At 41.7% G+C, this 26,738-nt stretch overlaps 1 protein-coding gene and 1 long non-coding RNA gene across 10 annotated transcripts in view; one reads left to right on the top strand and one right to left on the bottom strand.

The window, feature by feature from the left end:
• Window positions 1–474: 474 nt before the first annotated feature.
• Window positions 475–3,652, top strand: LOC110016492. Its single transcript, XR_002291797.2, has 2 exons — window positions 475–1,615; window positions 2,125–3,652. It is a non-coding gene; the product is annotated as an uncharacterized LOC110016492 (long non-coding RNA).
• A 2,246-nt stretch (window positions 3,653–5,898) lies between these two features.
• The window catches only part of ankrd26 (ankyrin repeat domain 26), a 39,207-nt gene continuing 18,367 nt past the window's right edge, over window positions 5,899–26,738 (bottom strand). For 6 of the 9 annotated variants that reach the window (XM_023963288.1, XM_023963290.1, XM_023963293.1 and 3 more), the window contains 22 exons: window positions 25,173–25,330; window positions 24,744–24,929; window positions 22,530–22,560; window positions 22,321–22,456; window positions 22,028–22,241; window positions 21,671–21,854; window positions 21,431–21,577; window positions 18,106–18,568; window positions 16,827–17,332; window positions 16,591–16,743; window positions 15,357–15,532; window positions 14,727–14,820; window positions 14,585–14,611; window positions 14,164–14,241; window positions 13,875–14,009; window positions 12,467–12,579; window positions 11,671–11,809; window positions 9,820–10,110; window positions 9,503–9,738; window positions 7,885–8,116; window positions 6,834–6,879; window positions 5,899–6,723 (listed from right to left, as the gene is read on the bottom strand). In XM_023963288.1, coding sequence (XP_023819056.1) covers window positions 6,593–6,723; window positions 6,834–6,879; window positions 7,885–8,116; window positions 9,503–9,738; window positions 9,820–10,110; window positions 11,671–11,809; window positions 12,467–12,579; window positions 13,875–14,009; window positions 14,164–14,241; window positions 14,585–14,611; window positions 14,727–14,820; window positions 15,357–15,532; window positions 16,591–16,743; window positions 16,827–17,332; window positions 18,106–18,568; window positions 21,431–21,577; window positions 21,671–21,854; window positions 22,028–22,241; window positions 22,321–22,456; window positions 22,530–22,560; window positions 24,744–24,929; window positions 25,173–25,330 — 3,876 coding nt within the window. In that variant the 3' untranslated portion in view covers window positions 5,899–6,592. Of the gene's footprint in view, window positions 6,724–6,833; window positions 6,880–7,719; window positions 7,778–7,884; window positions 8,117–9,502; window positions 9,739–9,819; window positions 10,111–11,670; window positions 11,810–12,466; window positions 12,580–13,874; window positions 14,010–14,163; window positions 14,242–14,584; window positions 14,612–14,726; window positions 14,821–15,356; window positions 15,533–16,590; window positions 16,744–16,826; window positions 17,333–18,105; window positions 18,569–21,430; window positions 21,578–21,670; window positions 21,855–22,027; window positions 22,242–22,320; window positions 22,457–22,529; window positions 22,561–24,743; window positions 24,930–25,172; window positions 25,331–26,738 lie in introns of all 9 variants that reach the window. The other 3 variants (XR_002874763.1, XM_023963291.1, XM_023963294.1) reach the window with 3 other exon arrangements.

Here is a 26,738-nt window from a genome sequence, read left to right as displayed (position 1 = left end):
CAGTGACTTCCACATGTTACAAATATTCAAAAAATTCTTGAAAATGTTTTTATTTGTATTGTAAAGTAATAAAAAAGGTGTTTCCCCACATTTCTATACACAATTTGGGGTTTTGCATGCCTCCTCTATTAAAAACACAACAGTTTTTAGAGCTTAGTCAAGTTTTATATAACATTTTCCTGTTTAATTTATTAAATATGACATGTTTTACATGTCTTTAAGTATTTTCACAGCCTGGGGTTTAAAAAGCTTTTTATGTGAAAAATGTAACATTATTTTTGAGGCTATTAAGTTTTAAATAGAAATCTCCATTTTATTTGTTAAATATCACATTTTTACAACTTTAAATGAGAATTGTTGATATTTACCAGACTACAAGAGCTTTTTAAGCACTATAAAAATATTTTTCATTACGGTAATACTGTTACAACATTTTAAAAACATGACCATATCAAATTGAATAAAAATACTCAAAGTTTCAGGCCTTAAAGAACAAATTTGGGACTCAGAATCAGGAAATGTTTTTACTTTTTGATCATTTTTCTTAAATTAGGTCCTTATATTCTTAGAACTCTAGTTATGCATTCATGGTTAAAATAAGGAAGAGTTTTCTTCTTCTTGCACTTCGTTATCTTAAACTTTACTCAAATTGTACTCAGAATGAGTAAATATGTATTTTTTTAGCATTCTGCTATTGACTAAAAAGTATTCATTTTTAAAGATTTGAATTTATAAGCGTACCATTTATTTATAACCATGTAATTTTTTAAACAGTCTGACAATTTGTGCATATTTCCTCTTTTTTTGGTTCTGATGTTTTGTAGTTGGATCTTAGATGTGTCCTAATGGGGGATTAAGGGTTTTCTGTTTTTAAAGTAAGAAAGAAAAAGGATCAAAAATCTCTTGGAAAATGAGCAGCAAATTATTTTAAAGATGTATTAAATCCAAACTGATAGAACACAGCAGGAACAATAACTAGTCTAATTGAAGATCCATTTACTTTTCTGAAAATCTGTTCTTTTTACACGTTTATTGAACCACCTCTTTGTATGAAGCTGTATTTGAAGACTGAGCGTTTCTTCAGCGGCGTCTGGAGGCGAGCCTGGGCCAGAAGCAGCTCAGGCAGCAGAGGAGCAGGAACCTGAAGCTCCACTGACAGATTCAGTTACTCAGCCTCACTAAATATAAGACATCTCATTTACATCTGTACTTATGGAAACTTCTGAGGCAGAGCAATGAAAGAGTCCAAGTGAGTCAAAGCTGAAAAACCAAGCACATGTAGATCATTTTACTGGTAGCTCTCATTGACTTATTCCATAAAAAATGACTCCCTGACCCCGTCACGTGAGCTTAACGGCGTGCTGGGAGGGGGCGGGACTATCCACGTATGTGACAGCAGATAAAGGGCGATTATCAGTCATCAACATTAGAGCAGGGGCGTCTGTGCCTCTTTGGGGGAACAAATCCACTGAAGAGAAAGTTTTTACCACAAGAATTACAAAGTCCAGATGAAGCAGTTTCATCTGAATCTGCAGGGATTTATGTCCCGAGAACATCGGCTCCATGAAAACCTTCACACATCACTGAACAAGAGGAGGTTTTAAGCTTGTCTCAGGTGATTTTTGTACGTTCACTCCTATATTTATTCCCAATTTTTTTTTCTTTTCATGAATTTGTTTTAGCTATAACATGAAGTATTTGTTACTCTATTTAAAAGAAAAACAATATCTGCATTACTATCGTGCAGTTCACAATGTCAGAAATCCTTTAACAGCTGACATCATCTTCTTTTATTTTTTAGAATTTACATGGTTATACATCTATGATTTATGCTGTTTATAGCTTTTTAATTGACCTTTTCAGTCGATTTATTCTCTAAAACAATTTTCTTGGTGAAAGGTTTTGATTTTAAATCAATAACCAAAATAAAAGCTCTCAAAAACAGGAGCTGTAAAAATTGCATGCAGTTCTTAAAACCGACCGCCAGAGGGCACCAATACAACAATGTTCAGTAAATGAATGAGGTTTTTAAATTCACAACATATGATGAGATCTGACCATCATCACTGTTTGTATCTATTACTGATTTTATTTTTAATGTGTGCAATCATTTTCTTTTCAAAGAAAGCAAATGTTTGAGACAATTTTCTACCACATGTTGGAGAGAAGTCAAACTTCAAGCAGCACCTGGTGACAATGGAAAGAAAAGACCTTCTAACAGCGGAGAGAGAGAAAACAAAACAATGTTCTTGCTTAATTTTTATGTGTAACTTTTTATTATCCTCTGCAAGCTTCTTCAACTTTGTATTGTAGTTAAAAACTGTATAATTATTTCTTTTACAAGCTTTTAAGCTAAAAAGTCGCTTCAGTTTGAAAATGTGCTTTTTCAGCAAAGTTGAAGGATTCACCTGAGAGCAAAGCTGAAATCAGAAACCGTCTGTGGAGCCTTGAATGACTCACTTTTGACCTTTCAGACTCATTAATGGACTCTGAAAGACATAAACGGTTAGAAATTATCCTCATTATAACAAATGCAATCAAATCTTTTTTTTTAATCCACAGAAATTTCTTTGCCTTCATAGTTTTGAGTGAAACTGATCTGTTAGTGGATCCTCTTCAGGATGAGACATGATCATAATCTGGAGAAGTGCCTCCACCTTTATAACTTTATTTGATTCTATTTCTTAGAATCAGTGACTGTCTTTGCTCTAAGGATCAGTTGGAAGTTTTTTTTCCACCCATAATTCAAAGCTACATATATGGAATTCTCAATTGACATTTCAATATGCCAGTCAGGCTTGTAACCATTTTGTAATTTAGATTTCAAGATGAAAAATGACAATTTAATCTTACATTTTTAGTTTGTTTTGCAATGTCATGTGAATTTTGTTACAAAAACACTACGGTAAATTCAAATGGAATCAATTTAAAAGGAATTTAAAGCAAACCATGTATTGAAATGTCATCTTTTAGTGTTGAAACGTCAATTTAAATGTGGAAGCTGCATTTTCAAAATTCAACTTGCCTTTTCATTTCAATTATGGTACCAATAACCCATGACAATGTAACCCTTGTGCTATCCTAGGCACTTTAATATTGGGAGTTGGGTCATCTAGACCCACAAGACAGTGCTCTGAACCTTTTTTCTTCAATGATTTGTGATCTTCACTGGTGTCCATGGATTACATGAAATCTTTCCACCTTTATCCACCTTTGTCATGGTAGGGAGAACATGTCAATGCAAGGGTGGGGTCATCTAAGATAGCACAAGGGTTAAAATGCAACTGATTTTGCTTTCATTTATGAGTTTATTTTTATTTGTAATATTAAGTTGTAATTTTTCATATTCGATTCTACATTTCAAAATACATTTTCACATAGTACACGCCTGAATTTATTATTGAAATCAACTGCAAAATGCATTTTTAACTTGCATGATCAAATAGCAAATGGAATTGCTCATTTAAAATTCCAAGTTATTTTGAGTTAAGGGTGAAAAAAAACTGGTCTAGGATTGCAGGTTTGTGCAGCATTTACCAGAGAAAAATGCTCATTTGTCTGGAAATTTGTCAAATTAAGTTGACGGAACAGAAAAGTGTTGATTTCTTTTAGAAGATCTGAGCAGAAAGAAAAAATAAAGTAAAAGCAAACACGAAGGTCTGATTGTAGTGATACTTCAACGCCAACTCGTGCTCTGCTGCTCTCTGCTCTTCTTCATCCTAATCCATTCTGCTCCAGTTCTGTTGACTCATTTTTGTAGTGACATATCTGCCACCACACTGCAAACGAAATGAAAATATTATCATTCTGGCCCGTTTCTTTCTGAGTAAAACCCATCAGGCGCCAGAATCCAACCGGGTTCTGCATTTATTTATGTTAGTGTAGTGACCAGCGTGTTTAAAATGTCTGCAGTAGAAAAAAAACATCTCAGTTAGATTAAAGTTACATTTGAGTGCAATTAAGATTTGTATCTGAACTGTTGTTTTGTTTTATGAATAAAATGTTTCATATAAATTTTTTTTTTTTTTAATGAATGATTTTGTTTTTTACTTTGGACAAAAGCAAAGGAATTCTTAAAAAAGAAACATTGTGAAAATTAACATTACAAGTTAGAAATTCTTATTCTGCTAAATACATCAGGTCTACTTATGGTGAAGCATCGTTCTATTACTTTTTACTGCTGTTATTCTATTCCAAAACCTTTGTGCAGCATTACATAAATGTTTTAGTTAAGTTTTAACAAACACATCTTTAAGAAAATCAAACTTTTTACCAATATTTTGCTCTTCACAGATCACACACAGAGCTGTGGATTTAGTGTGATGTCAGCAGATAAACTTTACAGTTTATTTACAGTTTCAGGAAATCCTTTTTTCATTCATTTATTTATTTGTTCCTTTCATGAAAATAGTTGATTGTCAAAAATGTTTACATGTTTGTTGCACATTATTGAACATTTTCACGATTGGAAAGGAGCAGAATTGAAGAACACTATTCTTATAATTGTCTGCTCCCTCAGCCAAAAATTCACAAATCTGACAAAATATAAAATAATTATTGCTAAAAAAATCCAAATACAAAAAGAAATTAGGAATAATTTTTCAAAAAAAAAAAAAGAAAAGAAAAGAGTTTTTCTTTAGCCAAAGAGACAAACTCAAGGGCAAAAAAACCTGTTTCGGCGTCTGAGCCTCGATAGCAGACGCCATGTTAAGTAAATATGGCGATTTGATTGGTTAGAATCTGGACCAATCAGCAGCTGTTTGATGGCAGCTATGTCACGCTAAACCAGTGCTTCTCAATTATTTTTTGCCAGGCCCCCCCTAGGAAAAGAAAATGTTTCGCGCCCCCCCTGACCCCCCCCCCCCCCCCATAACCCCCCCCCCCCACACACACACACACACAGACACACTCGCGCGGTGACAATACATCAGGTCAGTATCTATAAAATTTGTATACCTAAAATTGTATCTTTTAACACTAACAAAAGAAAAAAGCAAAATAAATCCACTTTCAACAAATATTAACTTTATTTAGCCACAGAAACCCTGTTCTAGTCTAAAACAGAAAAGAAGCTGAAAGTACCTGAAATAAAAAAAAATCTGTCATTCCTTATTTAAACTAGAAACATTTTGACCAACTGAACCATTTGATGCTGAAAAAAATAATTCAATCAATAAATAATATTAAATCTAAATTGATCTGAAACATTAACACAGCAGCACCAATATATTTAACGTTTTTAGTCTGAAGAAATAGGTAAAAACGTGCTGATTTTTTTTTTTTCTAAATGACGGATTGTTTATTTCTGATCTCATAAAAGTGCAGCTGTTTTTCTGCATTACCTGCTGTCTTTCTGTCTGTCTGAAACCAACTAAACCACAGGCAGACAAAGAAAACATGGATGGAAAATAAAGACACGTCATCAAAATGTCTACAATAGTTCATAAAGAATGACATTGTTAGCATGAGCTTAGGAATCTAAGGGCAGCGGTGATCTTGGGCAACAGGCAGCGGTAGCAGTGGTCCGCGTGCCCCGATTCCCCTGGCAGACAGGGCCCACACCACCCCTCCCCTTTCGTTCTCACTCGCGCAGCCGCGGACAGACAGAACAGACAATAGGAACCGAATAGTGGACCAGATTATTTTCCAAGCACTGAGCCGCTGTCACCGCTGCCCCCACGTTAAATTTGCGCACCGGACAAACCTGTGCCTAAAACCGCCACCACCGCGCGCCCCCCCTGGCATCGCTTCGTGCCCCCCCCTGGGGGCGCGCCCCACTATTTGAGAAGCACGGCGCTAAACTGAAACACAAAATCAAAGACAGGGAGAAAGCGAAATGAGACACAACGCATGTGAAAACATTTGTGTTGCACACGCAATAATATTGTTCAAACAAAAAACAGTTTTTGAAAACAAATATTTAATATTTTCATTTGCTACTTAAAACGTTCTGTTTACAATGTGGTGGCATAAATATCACTTCCTATGACTGGGGCATCACAAATAAGAATCACACCTCAACTCGGAAAAACAAACCAATAACTGGCCCCCAAAATATAGTCCACAAATCTCTGAGACTGCCACCTAGTGGCACCAACCTGACATGACATGTAAAAGCTGCTGTTCTTACAGTATTTTAAACAAACCGTTTCTTCATCTGGAGAAGATTCCAGTCGTCAAATTCAAGTATATCAATGGGATTAATTCATAAATAAAATAACAAAAATAAGAAAACACTACAGGTTGGAGGGGAGAGGATATTGCACCATCTGATGGCACGTACCGACATCCATATGTTGGCGAAACAATGAGAAATACTTACAAACATGCAGCTGAAATCGACAATCCTTGTGCCGTTCCCTCCTGAGTGCATAAGTGTGGTGTGCGTTAGCGTCAGGGATGCACGAAATGCTATGATGCATTCATGGTCATCACGGACATCCCAGACTTCTGCTCTCCGATGCAGAGAGCTGTCATCTGGTTCAGTTCAGGACAAACCAAATAAACCACAAAGGGAGTTTCAGTCAAAACACATTAGTGTTGGCTTTTGTTTGTTTCCAGAGGAATGCGTGTGAGCAGCTGAGCCGTGGACTCAGAGGCTTCGGTTCTTCTTCAGGACCTCCAGGTATTCTTGCGTCGCTCGGCTCAGGGGGTCCAGCTCCCCTCTGGAGGCGGAGCCTACAGATGACATGCGCGTACAGGCGGCGTCTAGTTCCGTGTTGGCTGAGGAAACAAATTAACAACAGTCGGTGTCAGCCCCTCCCACGGGACAGACCCCCCCCCCCCCCCCCCCCCGCATGCATGCAGGCATACTGCTGCTCCGGGTTTCTCACCTTTGCCTAATTCTTTGGAGATGCTGCGGTCCAACTCCCCCAGCATCTGCAAAAGAAGGAGCGCTGCTTTAATGCAGAGAAACGACTCAGAGGAGAGTCTAAAAAAGTACAACTAAGGTCAAAGGTCGAGTTTTGGAGAACATTTGACAAGGGCATTGAAGTTGTTGAAGGTCGGATGAGTTTCTTTGCACAAAAATGGATTTTCTAGCTTTAAAACTGAGAGGAAACCCCAACCACTTAGAAGCAGGCTCAAATCTGTCAAACATTTTGAACTTTCAGACCACCGACTTCCACTAAAACATGTGACTAGTCCATAACTTGGATAACCTGTTCTGCACAAAGAAATATCATGAAAAAAAGGATGATTAGCAGGAACAAGGTAGTTGATTTCTCTGTAGAAGTCTGTGGGATTTTGGCTTTTTGAAACCAGCAGGAACTTCCTGTTTGGAACGCCAAGGGGGAGGAGTCACTCAGGCCAGTTCCCCTCGACTCCATTTGGTTGAAGCCAGAGGGAAGGCCTTTTCTATGCATGAGGTCACACTCAGTTAGTCCAGTTATTTTATACAATGTCCCAACATTGAGTTTTCTTTTTTAAGCCGCAACAATAAAGTGTATTTGGGCTCCGGGTTGTTTTTGTGTCACAGGGACAGAACGCACGGCGGTGAGTCACAATCTGCTCTGGTTTGACGAGTGAAAAGGAACTTTTTCCTGACAAATCCATGAATTTGGAAAACAGCAGAGATCCTTTTTAAACTCTTGGTAATAAAACATGTTCTCTTCTCTATTAGATGAGCCATCTGCGGGCCAAGCTCTGCATTTCTGTAAGGTAAAGTCCGGCCGGTGAGGACTGACACCACAGCTTGAGAGCCGTCGCACAGCTACACACCTGGTCATGAGTCTGGCTGAAGAGAGGAGAAATGACAGACAGACTTTTGAGCTAGAAGCTAAAAGGGTGAGAAATAAAGACAAGTTAGAGGGAAAAGTTCAGCGGAAAAGAGCCGAGAAGAGCTTCAGCGTTCACACAAACAGTAAAGTAAAGGCCGCGGCAGACCTTCGCCAGATAGTCGTCCACGCCGCTGCGCTGGCCATCAGGCGCAGGGTTGAGGAGGGAAAGCCCCAGGCTGGCGTTCCTGTTCAGCTGCCCGTAGTTTGCTGGTGAAGCCAAAGAGCTGAGGTCCAGCGGCGGTCCGAGCAGGCTCCCGTTTGCCATGTTGCTGCTGATGAGAGACCTACTGCGCTCGTTCAGCAGCTTGGAGTTGGCTTCTGCCAGCCGGCTGTTGGCCCTGAGGAGAACAGCAGCTTCTGTGACACCCCAACCCTGGCGAAATCACGTGAACAAATCCTTCATTCATGGCAAAACACAGTTAAAAAGAAACTTGAAACTGTGTGATGTTTCACTAGTGAAAGCACTCTTAATGCTCGTTTTCTTTGTTTTGTTGTGAAGGTATCCAAAGACCCACTCTCAAACATAATCAACATAAAAAAGCTTTAGCCTTAAACACAGAAGGGGTTTATCCAAATATAACCACCAATCGGAACAGTAAAGTCTGTCCAACACAAGAGGCCTTCAGCTCTCATCTGTTTGCTCAGCTGCTGGACCGGACAACTTAAAAAAAGACCCACTCCTATGAAAATGTGTGTTTTTGCCGTTTTTAAGGTGCTCTTGTGGCATTTTCTCAAAATTCAGAAAATTCTGCTTAGAATTGCATTTTAAATATTTTTTTATTTAAATCGTTGTGAATCAGTAGCAGATTATAAAAATGCTGTTTGAAAAGGATCGTATTTGTGATGTAGAAAATACGCTGGACGGGCCACAAGCTCCCTGCTCCATTCTGATGCATCTATTCCATGATCGTCTTTGTTTTCCTCGTCTGAGCTGGAATCTGGATCTAAACTGTACGCATGGATGGCTCCAATATTTTTAGCCGTTTTTGTTGCACCGCTTATGTTAGCGTGGGAGTCTGAAGCAATGGACAAGCAATGGTTCAGGAACGCGCTAAACGCAGGGTCTTTAGCTCATGGTGTTCACACTGGACAAGCAGGGAGGGGCTTCTGCTTTTTCTTCTTTTTACTAGCGCATGTCCACCACCTACAGTTGGAAGAGGCTTTGTCGTGAAATGCTGAAGCGGTTCTTTTCTCTCAGGCTTTTTCTTTTACAGCTACCAAATCCTAGTCCCTGATTGGTCAAAGTTCAACAGGTTTAACTTTCAAAGCGTTTCACGCGTTTCCAAAACAGCTGTAGAAACGTGGGTAGCAACATTAAAACGCGAGCGCTTTAAACATGGAAAATTAAAAATGTGCGATTTTATTGGAAGTGGTCAGTTGAACATGGGTTGCTGAGGGTGGCGTGAACGTAGCTTCAGGGGCAGTAAGCTTGTGGGACAGCATAAAAAACAGAGAGCGCTCAGTTATGGATTATAGGGAGAGCTGAGGGGAATTTCTAATGAAATCATGCCGCTCTGCAGAAACTATGTCCTAGAAAACGACCCAGGTTTTTTGACATTGGCTAAAAACAGCATAATAATACTTCAAAGATTACAGGGAAGTTATAAGGGTTATAAGAAGGGTTATAAGAACTTTTCCCAGAGTTCCACAGGGTTATCTGAGGAGTCTTGACCCAAACGCTGAAGAACTCAGGGTTTGCATGCAGACTGTGTTTTCTCCCGAACCTCTCCAGTTTGGCAGACAGGGACTTGCGGAGGCGCAGCTCCTCCGAGTGCAGCTGCTTGAAGCGCTCCAGCTCGGAGCGGGTGGAGTCTCTTTGCGTCAGGCTGTCCTGTTGGGAGTTACGGGCCCGCCCCAGTTCCGCCTCCAGCTCCCGGATCTTCTGCTCGAGCTGAGAGCGCAGGCTGGCCTCGTTGGCCGCTCTGATCTGATCCAGCGCCTCCTGAGAAGCGGCGTGGGTCTGGAACATGGAGAGAGAGCGGCGTCACGAGCAGCCCGTCTGTGAATGGAGCTACACCGGACGTTCCCGTCTGCCTTGTACCTGCAGGAAGAGGTTGACCTGCTCCAGCTTGTGCTGCACCTCCTGCCGGATCCGCTCCTCCGCGTCGCGGCGGAGCTGCTCCACCTGGCTGTGCTCAGCCTGGGTGGCCTCCATGCGGCGCCTCAGATTCAGAACCTCCTCCTCCAGCTGATGCTTGCTCCTCTCCAGCTGCTCGCTGTGATGGCTCGTGCTTCTCAGGGACTCCACCTGGTTCTTGAGCTCTCCGTTCATTCGCTCCAGCTGGTTACATCGAGATGCTTCCCTCTGCAGCTGCACCTGCAAATCCTCCACCTGCACAAATTAGGAAAGGGCACTGTACTGTCTCTCTCTGCTTTTGTTTGACCTTTAGGGAACTTTGTACCTAAACAATCTTTTTTTTAATCTACAATTTTAGCCTGTTTGATTTCTCAAAGAACAGAATAAATGTTATCTTTGCATTCAATTGTTCCCTTTTCCAAAAAGCGTTGAACTTTAAGGCGGAGCTCTAAATCAGCACAGATTCTTCTACTTGTTGGATGTTGTGAGAGCTCGCAAACTCCTGATGCAACATGTCAACTGAACCACTTAAACAAAAAAATATATATTTGTGTGTTGATTTAAAACAGTATATTTGACATATGGTGAGTGGAAGGTAGAAAAGTGCTTTATAAGTATACACCATTTTCTATTTGTTTATAAAATGTAGATTTTAATATTTAGAATAATTTCATCATATTTACAAATATACTGAATTATATTTATTTTAATTTTACGAATAACTAATTTATTTTAGACAGCAACACACACAAATTCCCTTCAAAATAAAACACATCCTGTGGTAAATATGAGGAAAAACCTCAAGAACTTTGCCTCTGAACAGCAAAAAGACCAGAGACCACCAACCGTTCTGAGGATGAGAGCTATGATATGGGGTCTGAGTAGTATGAAGGACTGTAAATTTCTTAGTTTAGTAATGATAATTATTTGCAGTAATTATATTAACACTATGCATTGATTGCTCACTTATCAACAGTATTTTTTTTCCTCAATTCCAATCATTGATTGACAAACAGTAATGAGAAGAAGAACAACATGTATAAACAGGAAACATTGATTTATTTCTGTTTATCCGCTCAAACATTTAAAAGTCAGGAGGGACGCTAGGTGTATTGGTGGTAAAAAAAAAATCCCTTTAATAATCTTTTAAGTCAAGAAAATCATAAATCTTGTTGTCAGAACTAGTTTTTTGAAAACTTAATAAATATTTAACATTTTCAGCTTCATACGTTTAGTTTTATCAACATGATTTGATTTGTCTGCTCATTTACTATGCAGCTGGGAGGACTTCATAGAGGCCTAACTGGCTTTCTTGTTTTTTACCCAAAAAAAAAGTGCAGCCCTAAACGAAGCTTCGGTTAATTTCTGGGATTTTTTCACAGGTCTGGTGAAAAAATTCTGCAATGCAACTTTGCATGTGTGGAATCCGTGGCTGGTGATCCGTAGTGATCATCTGCACTCCATATTAGTTCCAAACATGAACAAAGTTTTTTAAATCAGTGTCAATTCCATTGTGAACTGTGATATTTTTAGAGCCACCTTGCAGGCACTGTGGTGGTGACCCCTGAACAAGGCCCTGTTGTTTATCTGAAAATAGGAATATGTGTTTACTAACTTATTATTTATTCAGATTGTTTGCATTTGTCTTAAAAGCAGAAGAGCCACAATAGATAGAAGAGACGGAGCCTAGACTCTCAATTTGTAACATTTCTAACTTTTAGATGCATTTCTGAGGCTATTATTAACACAACAATAATGTCTATATACAACTGAACATGTGTAAAGAGAGCGCGTCTCTGCATCAGAGGAACAGACCCTGTCCTGCACTCGTCCGTCAGCCTGGCTGTGTCTGCCGTGCTCCATCCGAAGACTGCTGGACGGAGAGAGGAACTCTGCAGCGCCCATGTCCTGATCCCGCAGCTTCTTCTTCGCTGTCTTCAGCAGAGTCCTCAGCCTGGAGCACAAACACACACAACACATTCAAAAAGACTCAACTAGAAACACACAACACGTCATACACACCAAAAAAAACATGCAACACATACAAACATTATAATATCACACACCCATTACACTTGTTAAGCCCAGAAACACACACATAAACAAACAAAACACATTTTACACACAAACATACAAACATTGCACACCGTCAACACATTCCACACACACACACACAAAAAAAACACTCAAGCATGTGTTATACACACTAACATACAAATGTGACACAAACTGATGCCACACACCTATAATATCTTACACGCAAAAATACATTTTACACACACACACACACACACACTCACGAACACACACATACATACATGACACATGTAGCACACAAATATGCAAAACACAAGTCACACACATGAAAACGACAAACCCCATTTCGCAAACACAAAAATATAAATGTTACACACACAAAACACACATTTGACACAATAATTAAAATATCACATGGCAAAAAAACTTCACAAACAAAATCAAAATACCCGCAAGGGTTCAAAGACTGCGGGGACATCCCATAAACCAGAAAGGATCTGGACACTACAGGATCTGCTGAGTCTAAACACCAGGAGTGTCTGCCACCAGCCACAGGGGGGAGCCAGAGAGTCACCTGTACATTTCTTTCTGAAGCTCTGCGTTTCTCTTCATCTCCTGATCAAGGCGGGTGTCCACAGCCTTTTTCTGCTCAGAGACCTTTTTCACCTTCTTCTTTTCCACCTCCATCTGCAAACAGCAACCTCTTACTAACACCAAACTCATTATACATTAAAACGCAGCACAAAGTACTCAACATGTAACTCACTAAAACTATATTATACAGTTAACATAACAAGAACCCATGTTTAAAACTGGAAAAAGGTGGGTGATGAGTTTCCTTTTAGAAGGTTTGACATTTTCTGCAGCCCTCAGGAACTTGAGACAAAATACAGGAACAATGTCTCACTGTAGCATTTCCACTGTGAACCCATTAAAGGTTACTTACTGGACCTGAGGACCTCAGGGTCCACAAAAAATAATAAATATAAAAATTCACACACTAGAAGCCAATCTGGCAAAAGAAGAAGAAGCAGGACCCATAAAAACCCTTCATGCAAATCTAAAATTGACCCTAAAATTCAAAAGAAACAAAGGCAGGGATTTAAAGCTCCACTCCAAACATCTTTTGATCTGTTTTAAAAGTGTTTCCAGTGGGTCTTTTAATTTAGGACAATGCCGTTTTTAGCCAAAATCAAAACAATTGTTTATGAAAAGTGGCAGTAGTCCATTAGTAGAGTTGTGGGCGGGACCGATGAGGAGGAGGAACCACGCTCCCCTTCCCCTCCCCATAGCTGAGAGCTCCAAGCTTGTAGCTCACCCAGTGTATTTCCTACATTACAAATAACCTCAGCATTTTTTGTCTGCTCCCGATTCACAACAATTGAATAAAGAATTACTCAGGATTACGATTTTGAGCATAATTTTCTTCGTATATGTCCTACATCAGGGGTGGCCAACCCCGGTCCTCAAGAGCCTCAACCCTGCCTGTTTCCCAGCTCTCCCTGGACTGCTTGATGCTGATAACCTAAACCAGGTGTGTTCAGTCAATCAGGATGTGAAATCACTTGAGTCAGCGAATCAACAGCAAGCTGTCAAGGGAGAGCTGGAAAACAGGCAGGGTTGAGGCATTCAGCTACCATCGTAGCAGGCAGAGGAGATATTTTTCGAAAAACCAGAAAATAGAGACTGGTCCAAAGAGAGCTCATCAGAGATCATCACAGAGAGGATTCAAGGAAATCCTGCATTGACTTTAAAAAGATTTGATTTTATCTCAGTTTTTTCCTGTTTTTCACACATAGTTTGTTTCTTCTGGTGGTCTGGATTAGGATAATACCATTTTGGTAATGTTCTTGTGTAATATCACCCTGAAGACATAACATGCGTGGGTTTTGTATCCTCAGGAACACGATGTAAAGCTGAATGTCATCAGCAAAGCTGAAAAAGTGACTGCACTCATGAGAGGGATGAAAGTCTGAGCTCACCTGGGCGCTCAGTTCCCCTTTTTCCTTTTCAAGCTCTGCCAGACGCAATCCTAACTTGGAGCGGCTCTTTAGCTCCTCCTCCCACAGCGCCTGAGAGTCCTGGGCTGTGTGAGACATCAAGCTTTGCTTCTGGACCTGGAATCAAGACACAAACCACAAGTTAAACCAGCAAAGAAAAACATAGACATTACTCCAATGACTGTCTGTGGGTGCTCTTGTTAGAAATCAGTTCATAACTTGGTTTTGTTGTAGAGAAAATAGTTTAGATTCAGTAAAACACGAGCCCAACCTCCTTGCTGAGCTGTTCCTCTAAAGTCATCTTACTGGTCTGCAGGTTTGTTACCAAGCCCTCCAGATGACCACGGACCTACGACAACAAGGAGAGCGGTGAATGATCCAAACGTTTGCCGCAGCCTCAAAGAGGACAAACTACAGGAAGGAACATGCAAAAGTCTGCTCCGGACGTGAAGAATCAAAGAAAGAAAGACACACACGGAAATCGAATAATGAAAAGTGACACCAGGAGTAGCCTAAACGACACACAGACAGTCATTTCTCTGAAGTTTTAGCTTTGCTGTCCTGCCGCCCACAAAGCCCAAAAGCACCATGTTTGCTTGAACTAAAGTAAACTTTTGGAGGAGGATTTTAAAAAAGGGGAAAAAGAAGATGAAACCCCACAGAGAGACTAAATCTATGTTGACAATACTAACCCCTCCTCCAGGTGAGCAGTCAGTTAGCTGGAAAAAGATTGCATACATTGAATTTCACAATAACATACTGCAATGAGCATATGAGGCTCCGCAGGCATAGTCGCTGTTCTTTTGGGGGGGGGGGCTGCTCCTCAGGACTCACCTTCACAGCTTCCTCAGCTTCTTTCTGCAGAGCCTCGATTTTACTCGTCTGTTGCTTAGCAGCTGCTTCTAGCTTGGCATTTTCTATCTCCAGTCTGGTGTGAGATAAAAGAGCGATGCGGCCATCTCATGTTTATTCCACAACACTCATGGATGAAAATCCCCGTCCCACACAGTGACTGTATATGAGAACTGGACCGAGTGAGAAAAGAGAAAATGGTTTAATTCCAGCTCCAGTGAAATGAAGCCAATTCAGTGTTGAATCAAGTGTTGGAGCCAGACGATGTCAGTAAGCAGTAATTGGTCCAAATGGTCAATGTTTCTATGGCAACCACTCTCACCAATCAGGAATGAGCTTGTTGGAAGGCCACAGCCGCTCCACGTATTGAATGTTCAACGTGAGACCACATCCTTTTATTGATTACTAAGAACATTTAAAAAAAGGTAGTAGAGCAGAAATGGTTATTCTGACAAAAGGCAGGTACTTCCTGCTTGGAACATGAGGGGGACGGGGTTACTCAGTCCAGATCTCATGTACAGTCAACGGTCCCACATCAAAATAATGTTTTCTGCTGGTTTTCTTTCTACGTGACCACATGGAAGACTTGGATGAGTCCACACGGCCCCGTACTTTTGCAGTGCCTCCTCCAGCTGTTTGATGGTGAGAGCTGTTGCCGCAGAGGAAGACAGCGCCTCCTGCAGTTTCTGAGCGGTAGTGCCGAGCTCCTGCTCCTTCTCATTCAAGCTGCTCTTCAGGTTGTGGACTCGTCTCTCCGCCTGCACAAACTGGTCTTCACTTTCCTCCAGCTGTGGAACAGACAAACGATGAATGCACAAGTTAGACTGAGCTCAATGTCTCTATTCAAGAAAAACGGAACGCCATTGTTTATTATGAATCCCTGCAATGTCTGGAAAAACTCTGAAATTGAATCTGGAGAAAACATGTGTGCCTTATTGTTTCTATCATGTGTGCAACAACTGCAGAAGAGTTTTAAACAGCACCTGCTCCTTGTTTTAGCAATCATTTTTGCTTCAAAGTTATCAGAGCTGATCACACCTACATTAATGGTTTCAATAATAAAAAAGCAGTGTCGACAGATTTTAACTTGTAAAAAAAGTGAGTAAGTAAATAAAATGCAAATTACACAAAGTTAAACACAAATACTTGGTAAGGTTTTTGCTGCGTCCGGGTCTGCCTCACTCTCCTCTGAACAAACGATAAATGGGGTAATTTTATTTATTGCTTTGTGGCGCAAAGCCCTTGACAGTTCCAGTCCCATTCACCCATGCGCGCGCACACACACACACACACACTGATGGTGGCTCCACTGCTGAACACTGGAGCCGAACTATAACCACAAAGAGCAATGTCTAATTTCCTAATTTCTAACAATCAGGCTGCATAGAAGGAGCGTGTACTTATCACTTGAACAGCAGTGACAGACTCCTTGTTCAGTGCACAGGGTTCGGAGGGATCGTAAAGTCAGTACGATGTGCCTGCATCTCACCTTTTTCCCTCTAACTTACCCCTCAGTGTTGAATAGGTCTTTGCTACGACCGCAACATACCCGTAGGAAAAATGTGCATCACCATCTTAGCTCTGCAGACTCCCCAAGTGCTCTGTAATCTTAAAGTCTTTTGTGGGCCACCTTGGGTGCCCAGTACAAGTTTGCCTTTTTTCACCTGCAGATAAGTCTGTCTCCACCCAGGAGGGCAGTTGTGACTAAGGCATTAGGTTTTGTTATAGTGGAAAACTTTTTGGACATGAATTTAGGGATTGGAGTAATCCACCCTCATGAGTGCAGTGTGAGCTGACATCAGGAGAATGGAGGAAGGAATAGCTTGATTTGAGCTCCTGCCACCACCTTTGCTTTGAGCCTGTCCAGGTCTCTGAGAAGCCGAGTCTTCTCCTCCTCCAGGTCGCTGCGATAGCGAGTATTGACCTCCAGAGAGGCTTCGCTCATCGACAGCTTCTTCAGAGAGTCGGCTAACTCTTGCTGCAGCTGCCGCAGGTTTGTCTGTTCAGATGGAAACCAAAGCTTTGTTAAACGTTGGAGAAGACTTTGAGAAGTTGCTGGACTACTGTTCTTTTTAGTCTCACCTCTCTGTCACTCTTCTCTTCCTCCAGCTTGTAAATCTTGTCACAGAGGTCAGCAGCTTTGCTGGCGAGCTCCTTATTCCTGTCCTCCACCAGCTGAACCCTCTCCTCACAGTCGGAGCGCAGCTTGGATAGGATGTCGCTGAAGCGCTCTTGAGCATCGGTCACAGCTCGCTCCTTGGCAGAGCCTTTGTTTTGGGCTTCCTCCAGCTGTTGCCTCAGCAGCATGGCGTCGCTCTGAGCCTGGGCCAGTCGCTCCTGTGCCGCTTCCTGGCGTGCCGCGGCTCGGCTGCCCGACTCTCTCTCCGCCTGCAGCGCCGCTTCCAGCTCCTTCACACGTGCGGCCGCCTGCTCCTTCTCCCGCTGAAGGACATCCAGAAGCAGGCTCTTCTCTGTGAGCTGCAGCGTGACCCGGTGAAGCTCGTTCTCCAGGCTGTTCTCGTGAGCTTCTGCTTTGGCCAGCTTCTGGGACAGGCTGCCGACGGCATCGCGCTGACTCGCTGCTTCACCTGCAGGAACAAACCGGAGCTTTTCAGAGTGAACTTCTCCACAAAAACACCTGCTTGGAGTCTAACTTGTTTAAAAACCCACTCCGCTGAAAACTGTGTTTTTAGGTGTTTTTAACATGTCCTTGTGACCTTTTTCTGATGGAGGAAAGGAGGGGGGGGGGTATAGGAGGGGATTGGAGGTTGTGTGGGTCTGAGGAAAGGAAGGGGGATACATTTTTAAGTTTTTGTGCTTGTTTTTTCTTATTTATTTTGGTAGACAATACTTTGTGTTACATTGGGAATCAAAAGTGTTGCTTGTTTTATATTTGATATATTAGGAAAAATAAGCTGCAAACTGTATTTCTGAATATTTCTTTTTTCAAATCGTTGTGAATCAGGAGCGGACAAAAAAAAAAAGCAGATTTGTGACAATGAAAATTTGCTGGGTGGGCCACAAGCTCCCAGCTCAGAGCTCTTAGCAACAGAAAGGGGAAGGAGGGGCAGGGTTGCTCCAATGTCAACGGCCCCGCCCACAACCCAGAGAATCTCTTAAGAACTGTTCACTCTGCAGAAACTATGTCCCAGAAAATGACACAGGTTTTTTGATTTTGGCTAGAAATAACATAATCATAATTAAAAGAGCACTGGAAACGCTTTAAAAATAGATCAAAAGGTGATTGAAGTGCATGGGTCTTTTAACCGGGGGGCGAGGGGCCAAGTATCGTGCTCCAGGTAAAGAATGCTTCCAAGTCAAAAAAAACAACCTTGAGAGTTATGGCATCGCAGACACAAACCCTTGAGCTTGTCTTTGAGACGTTGGTGCTCCTCCTTCTCCCGGAGCAAAGCCTTTTCCGCCTCAGAATGAGCTGCCAGCCGAAGATCAACCTCCTTCAACGCTCCAGTCAGGCGGCTCCGGGTCGACTCCACCTCCGCCTCCAGAGACTCGCGGACCTGACGCTCACTTTCCAGACGGTTTGCAGTCTTGGTCAGCTCAGACTTGAGCACAGTCAGCTGGTTATTGCAGCTGTAAATCGTTTGGGTCACGGCTTCATTGCTAAGTTTGAGATCCCGTTGGACATCTTCCAGCTTTTCCTTGAGGGCCTCGTTCTCCTCCTGCAGCTGGTTTTCCCTGAGGTTCCCGTTGGACTGGGACCTGTCCAGGTCGGTCCTCAGGACGGTCAGCTGTGCCTGTAAGGCAGAGATCTGCTGCAGGAGCTCCCTCTCCCGGTCACTGGCCTCAGTGAGTTGAGACAAAGCCTACGAGAACCGGGTCAGAACAGAAAAAGGCTCAGGCCTAGACATTCTTTCTCATGTGAAACATTCAGGTATTTTTTTAAACTTAGCAACCAGTTTTTAGACCAATTTATTTATGGTTTATTCATATTTAACTTATGCAGAAATGGCTTTTGTGTACTTTTTTTCATTCTTGTCATTAAAAACAACATTCATTGCTAAATTAAAGTTTATGATTGACAACTTTATGATTATAACGAGGAAAACGAGGAAAGAAACCGTCGTGAATTTTCCAATTTTCTGTCAAATTCTTACACAAATTTCACGATGAAGTCTGATTCTGATCGCTGACCGGGATCATTTTCAGAAGAAAAAGAGGTTACTGTTTATAGGAGGAAATAATAATAATAAAAACAATCAATTTTTTTAGACCGTTTCAAAAAGTCAAGGACATTGTGCATAAAAGCAAAAGCCAGAAAAATCACAACAAATATAGACAGAAAACAAGCAGTGAAAATGCAGATCTAAACAGATTACATTTGAGTTTGGATTTGAAGGTTGGGAGGGAGTCTATGTTACGGAGGTCAGGAGGGAGAGAATTCCAGAGTTTGGGAGCCAAGTGGCTGAAGGTTTGACTCCCCATGGTAATGAGCCAGGCCACTGGAACAGAGAGCTGGACAGACGAAGAGGACTGGACAGAACGGGAGGAGGTATTGATTTGGAGATGGTCAAAAAGATGAGGAAGAACCAGGTTATGGAGGCCCTCAAAGGTAAACAGGAGGAGTTTGCAGTCGATTCTGGAGGTTTTGGGAAGTCAGTGCAGCTGGCGGAGAACCGGGGTGATAAGACCAAAGGTTGGGTTTCTAGAGATGATGCGGGAAGCGGAGGTCTGGACCAGTTGGAGCTTATTGAGGGTTTTTTGAGGAAGACTGAAGAGGAGGGAATTGCAATAATCGAGACAGGAAGTGACCAGACTGAACAAGAATAGCAACAGAGTGGACGGTGTGGGAGGGGCAAAGGCGATCGTAAAGGAAAATGGGCAGACAGAGCAATGTCATTAATATTAAACTGAAAAGATAATGAACTGTCCAGGATGACACCAGGAGGCTGGAGACTGAAGATGAGTCAATGGAAACAGTAAAACTTGTAACTTTGGAGAGTGTGGATTTGAAATGAAGAGAAAAAGTACGGTTTTATCACTATTAAGTTTCAGAACCAGTTTTTGATTTCAAACAGACATGAGGAGAAGCAGGAAGGTGGAAAAGAGGAGTCAGGTGTACTAGATAAATATGGCTGGGTGTCATACTCGAAACAGTAAACATTTATATTAAATTGGTGGAAATATTTGCCATGGGGTAAGAGGTAAGTGATGAAAAGAAAAGGGCCGAGGACAAAACCATGCGGTGTGCCAGAAGAGACAGATGAGCAGATGAGGGCTGGGATTCAAAGAGCTTGAGCTGGATAAATTGGGTGCAGCTTGGTGGAGGTGATGGCTATAAGCTATAACTAGGGATGCTGGGAGGGGATTGAGATGTCAGGTTAAAGGTTTGGATTTGGGGATGAGGGAGGAAATTTCACTGGAATCAGAAGGCTGACAGAAACAGAATGCATGATTTAGAGAGAAAGAGTCAAAAGGGATGGCAGGGAGGAGAGAGAGGAATTGAACATGGAAATGAACATGAACCAACATTAAGCCCACATGTAAAACTTACTGTATTTTCAGTTTGGTTTTGTGTAGAAAAACAAATACAGACATGAATCAGTTTGTAAAAAAAGGTGTAAAGAGAATAAACTTATTTAGATGAATAGTGTGTTCACCGTTCTCTGTTTTTAAATAAATAAATAAATAAATATATATCACAATCCAATTAAAACTAAAGTCCAAACAGGTGTCATATACCTCCACACCGGACCCATCATCCTCTGGGGGAGTCTTTTGTTTGACCCAACTATGGTTTTGAACCCAGGAGGTGGACACTTCCACTAAGCCACAAAGCTCATGTTTGTTTATATGGCTTCCTGCGCTTTTTTTTTTCTAACCTGCGCCTCGGTAGGTTGCCAGTTACCATATCTCTGTGTTACTTGTTTTTTGTGTTATTGTTCAGTTCATCTCTTGTTGTTGGCCTGTTTTGTGGACAAAGACTTTCTTCTTAAATGTAGTGAGTGCAGTGGTATGCCTACTAGTCCTTCTTAGACTCTTTTCCACCACTTCTGAAGTGGTCTGCAAGTCCATTGTTTACATGAACAGCTCTTGTTGCTGGGCAACAACAAAATACCGCCATAGAAACAACCGGAGATCACAGGAGAGGCTGAGGAGACTGAGGTCCTCCAGAGTTTGCAGGACTCTTACAGAGTATTTTTCTGCTGGCGGTGTTGCATCTGCCCTCTCCTACAGAGTGAGATGCTGGGGTGCACAGATGCTATGACAGAAACAGCAAGGGGATCAACAAACTGTTGTGGAGACCTGGTTCCATTCTGGGATGAGTCTGTGATTGTGGCAGGTGAGTGGAATCCATCACTGACAATCCTGTTCATCATCATCCTCCTCTGCATGAGACCATGCGTGCACAGAGGAGCTCCTCCAGTCAGAGACTTTAACACTTCGCTGCAGGAAGGAGCTCTTTTACAGATCTTTTCTACCGTCAGCTATTAGACTCTATAAGGCCTCATAGACAATTATTATTGTTATTCATATCTTAAATGTATTTTTAAGTGTTATTTATTACTGTTTTTAACAGAACTATGGTAACAAGGTAATTCCCCCCTTTGTGGGATCAATAAATTCTATTCTGTTCTATTAATTTTGTATGCTCCTGTTTAACTTGTTCATTTAAATAAATACATTTTAAAAAATCTGTGCATTTTGTAACTAAAGCCCAAACAGACCTCGTTGCTTCTGCTCATGCTCCTCTTGTTCTCCTCCTCCATCTCTTGCTGTCTTCTCAGATGGCCGTTCAGCAGGTTTTCCTGCAGTGTCCGTGCGCTGCGCTCCTGAGTCAGCAACCTTTGAGTCTCGCTGTGTTCCTCCTCCAGCTGGGATACAAACGTCAAACACAAGGCTTTTTTTACCAAAGCCCAGAACGGGAAAACTGTTCACCACATGTGGACAGAAACGATGAGACAAACCCGCTTCATGTCACTTATGAGCGTTCTCATCTCCAGCTCCAGGTTTCTTAGCGTCAGCTCCACCTGCTGCTTGTCCTGAAGATCCAGCTGATGCTGCTCCTCCGTTCTCCTCAGCTTATCTCTGGTGGTGTTGTACATGATTTCGGAATTGCGCCGGTTCTCCTGCTCTTGTTTCAGCTGGAATCTTAGCCAAGTTCACGACAGAATATTTAGGATAAGTCACAACACATGCAGGAAAACTATTAAAGTAAAAAAAACAGCTGTATAAAATGCATTGATCAATTTCCCCATTGTGGGATCAATAAAGTTCTATTCTATTCTCTTCTATTTTAAAGTAAAAGAAAAAGCCATTCGTACTTGAGGTTTGTAACTTCAGTCTGCAGCTCCAGCTGGTTTCGTTCCAGAGCAGACTTTGCATCTTTGACTTCTTCCAGAGAGTTCTTTAGCTCCGCCCTCTCCGCATCTAGCTGGTTCACCTTGTCTGACAGGTAACCATGACGACTCCTCACCTTTTGGATGGAGCGCTCGTATTCATGGAAAATATTCTGCAGCTTTGCAATGCTGGTCGGGTCTGTGGGAAAGAACATAGAAGAGACGTTCCACCATTGACTTAGCCAAAGTTTATGCTTTCAGAAAACAGGGCGTCGTACCCAAAGTGGCTGAGTCGAGCTTCTGAACGAGAAGTGATGCATGATGGTAGCCCGAGGAGTCGATGTCGTCTGTGGCCGTGTCTGACGACTGAGTGAGCTCATCGAAATCTTCCGCCATCTCCATTTCTTCAGGGTTCTAGATAGAAAACAGGCATTCGTTCTCCGGTTCGGTTTCATGAATTCAAACCCAAATCTACTGTGAGTTTTACCTTGCTTTTCTGTTGTTCGGCACTTTGCAGCCTGAACAGAGAAGAACAGAGAGTTACCCGAGACGGGTCGCATGTTACTGAAACGGGAACAGCGTTTGAAGAGCAAAGGTAAAATGCAGTACCCGCTTCAGAGGCCAGCCATGAGTCGGAAATGATTTAAAGACTAAAAACTCCAGGATTCTTTCCCTCCACCACAAAATGCTAGGAGCTGAATACAAAGTGTCTTTACTGCAGCAAATTTGGTTACATGACACTTTGACTATCAAAGTCACTGTGAAGAACAATGAGTTTTCTATGTTTTTGGATAATATTCTTTATTGTCATTCATCTCCATCAAATGTTTTGTTTAATCTGCTGCCCTTTAAAATACATTTTGAGTTAAATGATTCTTTAAAAGACTCAAATAGGAAAATTTATACTCAAATAAGAGTAGTGTTACTTCAAAATAATAATACCAGAGTAAAAGTCAAAAAATTAGTCCAAGTAATGACTTAAGGAGCGTAAAAAAGCATCTGATTCCAAACTATTTTTATTTTTGTGATTTTAATACTTTTTTTGTAACTACAATGTAGGAAATGATTATTTGACCTCTTGCTGAGTTTCCAGGTTTGTCTTCTTAAAAAGAAATTAAGTTTGTCATCCCAATGTGAGAGAGGGAAAAAAAAAACTTTAAAGAAACTATATAAGTGTATTGGTATTTTATCCAGGCAAATAAGTATTTGAACCGTCTTGCCAGAAAGACTTAGTACTTTGGGGCAAAACCCTTCTTAGCAGCATAGATGCCAGAAGTTTCTTGCAGTTGATGAGCAGGTTTCTGCACATATCAGGAGGAATTTTGGTCCACTCTTCTTTACTTTTAAATCAATAATATTTGGTGGCTGTTGAGGGAAACCTCTGACCTCAGCACGCTCAATAGGTTTTCTACGGGATTGAGGTCTGGAGACTGGCTGGGCCACTCCATCACCGTCATATGCGTCTTCTTTAACAATTCCTTGGTTGTGTGTTTTGGGCCGTGATCCTGTTGGAGGACCCATCCACAATCCATTCTAAGCCTCCTGGTGGAGGGAAGGAGGTTCTCACTTAGGATTTGACGGTACATGGATCCATCTATCCTCTCATCTACATGGTGAAGTAGTCTTGTGCCCATAATGTTTCCACCTCCATGCTGGACAGGAGGGGATGGTGTTCTTGGGGTCATAGGCAGCATTTCTGTTCCTCCAAACACAACGGGTTGAGTTGATGCCAAAGAGCTCCATTTTAGTCTCATCTGACCACAGCACCTTCTCTTAATCACTCTCTTAATCATTGAAATGTTCATTGGCAAGCTTCAGGCAGGCCTGCACATGTTCTTTCTTAAGCAGGGGGGCTTTTTAAGCACTGCAAGATGTTAAGCCATTGCGGTGCAAAGTACTGTATTTCCAATGGTTTTCTTGGTGACGGTGGTTCCAGCTGATTTAAGATCAACAATTAACTACTGTTGTGTTCTTTTAGGTGGATTTCTCACTGTTCTCATGATCGTGGAAACCCCATCAGGTCAGATATGGTTTGGAGCCCCAGACCTATAGGTGGATTGATGGTCATGTTCCAGTATTTTTGGACAATTGCACCAACAGTTGTCACGGTAACCCCCAGCTTCTTTCTCATGGTTTTGCAGTCCATTCTGGTCTTGTGCAGGTCTACAATCTTCTCCTTAAATTCACTGAAAGCTCTTTAGTCTTTTCCATGTTGGAGACTTTGGAGTCTAACTGATGCTCTGATTCTGTGGACAGCTGTCATTTCTACTGGTGACTAGTTCAAACCGGCGTTTTCAATTCAGGTGACAGATTGATTAGGAGAGTCTAACAGGTCTGTGTGAGCCAGTTGAGTTGAAATGAACATACTATTAGGATGACAGACTGTGGGAAAACCTACAAAATCAGCAAGAGGTCAATTACTTATTTCCTCCACTGTAAAATGAATACAATTATTTTAAAATAAATATAAATGTCTAATTTAAATTAAAAAAATCACATAATACATTTACAAACATTCTGAAAACACAGAATCATTACCTGGTTTTTAAGTCTTTTTGGAAAGACAAGCACTGGTGTAGTAAGACTACTCTTAGGAGTACATGAATTTTAGTTACTGGAATGTTTGTGAGTAAATGTGAGTCATTACCACCCCCTCTGTTAGTAGTGGACAGAGGTCAAATGTGACATACTGCATTTATACCTTCTTTCCTCGTCCGACTCTTCACTTAGAGAGCTATCGTCAAACACAGACAGCGGGTTCCCGTTAACGCCCACGCTGGTCTGAGGGGCTCTGCTGTGCCGGGCCCCCCCGACCAGCTCCTGACGTAACGCTGCGTCTACAGCCTGCTGGACCGGGATGTGCATTTGCAGAGGAGCCAGGCTGGTGCTACAGGGAGTGATAAAGCTGATGGTCAATGGGAGCCTTTCTGAAGAAGACAGGTCTCAACCAAATGGAGAAAAGCAGCTTTACACTTGAATCTATTCTCAATTTATTAAAAAAAATAAAAATACAGATAAAAAGGATTAGAGCATTTCCATACTTAATATTATTCTGGGAAAGCTGGATTGAAATATGGAGTTCTTCTGAAAAAAAGGAACAAAAGGAAATAAAAAAAGCAATCATGCATACCTGCTGGGAGCAACAGGATGCTGTTCCTCATCAGCTTCTTCCGCCTCACCGGATAGGTCAGGTGACTCAGGTTTCTCCTCTGATGGTTTTCCATCAGCCTCACAGGAAGCGTTTGATTCTTGAAGCTTCGCTTTGGCCAGAACTGTATCTGTGTCAGCCTGAAAGACCAGATGAAACAGCGTTTGTGAGCTCGACCTGAAAGACAGCAGCCAACATGCGTTTTGGATGACTTCTCCACTTTGTCATACATAATTTAGCCCCGCCCCTCCCGCTGGAGACGCAACACCTGAGGGTTGTGACACTTTGAGACCAACCATCTCCAGGTAATTAGAGTCAATGGGATACTGTGCAGAGGAATTCCTGCTGCATGACAAAGCGGAGGAGAAACTCAAAACCAGCAGGGAACTGCATCAGTTATCACAGCATCACTGCAGATCTCACTCCAGAGTTCACCCACACAACTTCAAAGGTCACGCAGACTACAAACCACCACTGAAGAGAAACTGAAAACGCTTCAATAACCTTTGTGATGTCTTATGGAGTCCAGATGACCCCACCCTTACATTGACGTGTCATCCCTACCATGACTACTGGACTACCGGAACTACTGTAGCATTTTTACTTACGGTAGTCTTTTTTTATTTAGTTATGTTTATTTAATCCTATATCTAGACATAGACATTTCTACCTTATACTACTTTCTTTTTTTATTATTTATCCTTTTTTTATCTTACCCCTTTACACTTTTTTTATATCCTTGCTAGTTTGCACGAGAGCACAAGACACCAAATTCCTCGTACATGCACTGTACGTGGCCGATAAAGCTGATTCTGATTTTGATGACAAAGATGGATAAAGGTGGAAAGATTTCATGTAACCCTTGTGCTATCTTAGATGACCCCACCCTTACATTGACGTGTTCTCCCAACCATGACAAAGGTGGATAAAGGTGGAAAGATTTCATGTAATCCATGGACACCAGTGAGGATCACAAATCATTGAAGAAAAAAGGTTCAGCACACTGTCTAGTGGGTCTAGATGACCCAATTCCCAATGTTAAAGTGCCTAGGATAGCACAAGGGATAATCTGCACCTGTTTCTATCTTAAACTCAAAACATCTTTAAAAGGTCCACTGCAATGAAAATTGTGTTGTTGATATTTTTTAAACATGTTCTTGTGGCATTTCCTCAAGATGGAAGACGTATTTAAATAATACAAAGCTGAGTATTTCTTTATTCAAGTTCTTGTGAAACAGGAACAAACAAAAAAAAATGCAATTCGAAAATGAGTGTATTTGTGAAATATGCTGGGTGGGCCACCAGTTTCCTGCTCAGCTCCATTTTGATGCTGGTAGCCGGCACCTTTTTGTTTTCGTCATCCAAACTGGCATTTGGCTCAAAGCTGTACAGCTGGAGGGCGCTGATATTGCTTGCGGCTTTTGTTGCACCGCTGATGTCAGGTTGGGGGTGTGAGTGTGTGTGTGTGTGTGTGTGGGGGCTGTAAGCTAACAGGAGAGAGTGTAAACAGATGGATGAAGGGAAATAGGGGGAAGCTTACTCCACGCC

Source organism: Oryzias latipes, chromosome 15 (assembly GCF_002234675.1).
Source record: "Oryzias latipes chromosome 15, ASM223467v1".
NCBI classification, from domain to species: Eukaryota; Metazoa; Chordata; class Actinopteri; order Beloniformes; family Adrianichthyidae; genus Oryzias; species Oryzias latipes.
The sequence above is the reverse complement of the archived record's forward strand: the minus strand, read 5'-3'. Positions and strand labels throughout refer to the sequence as shown.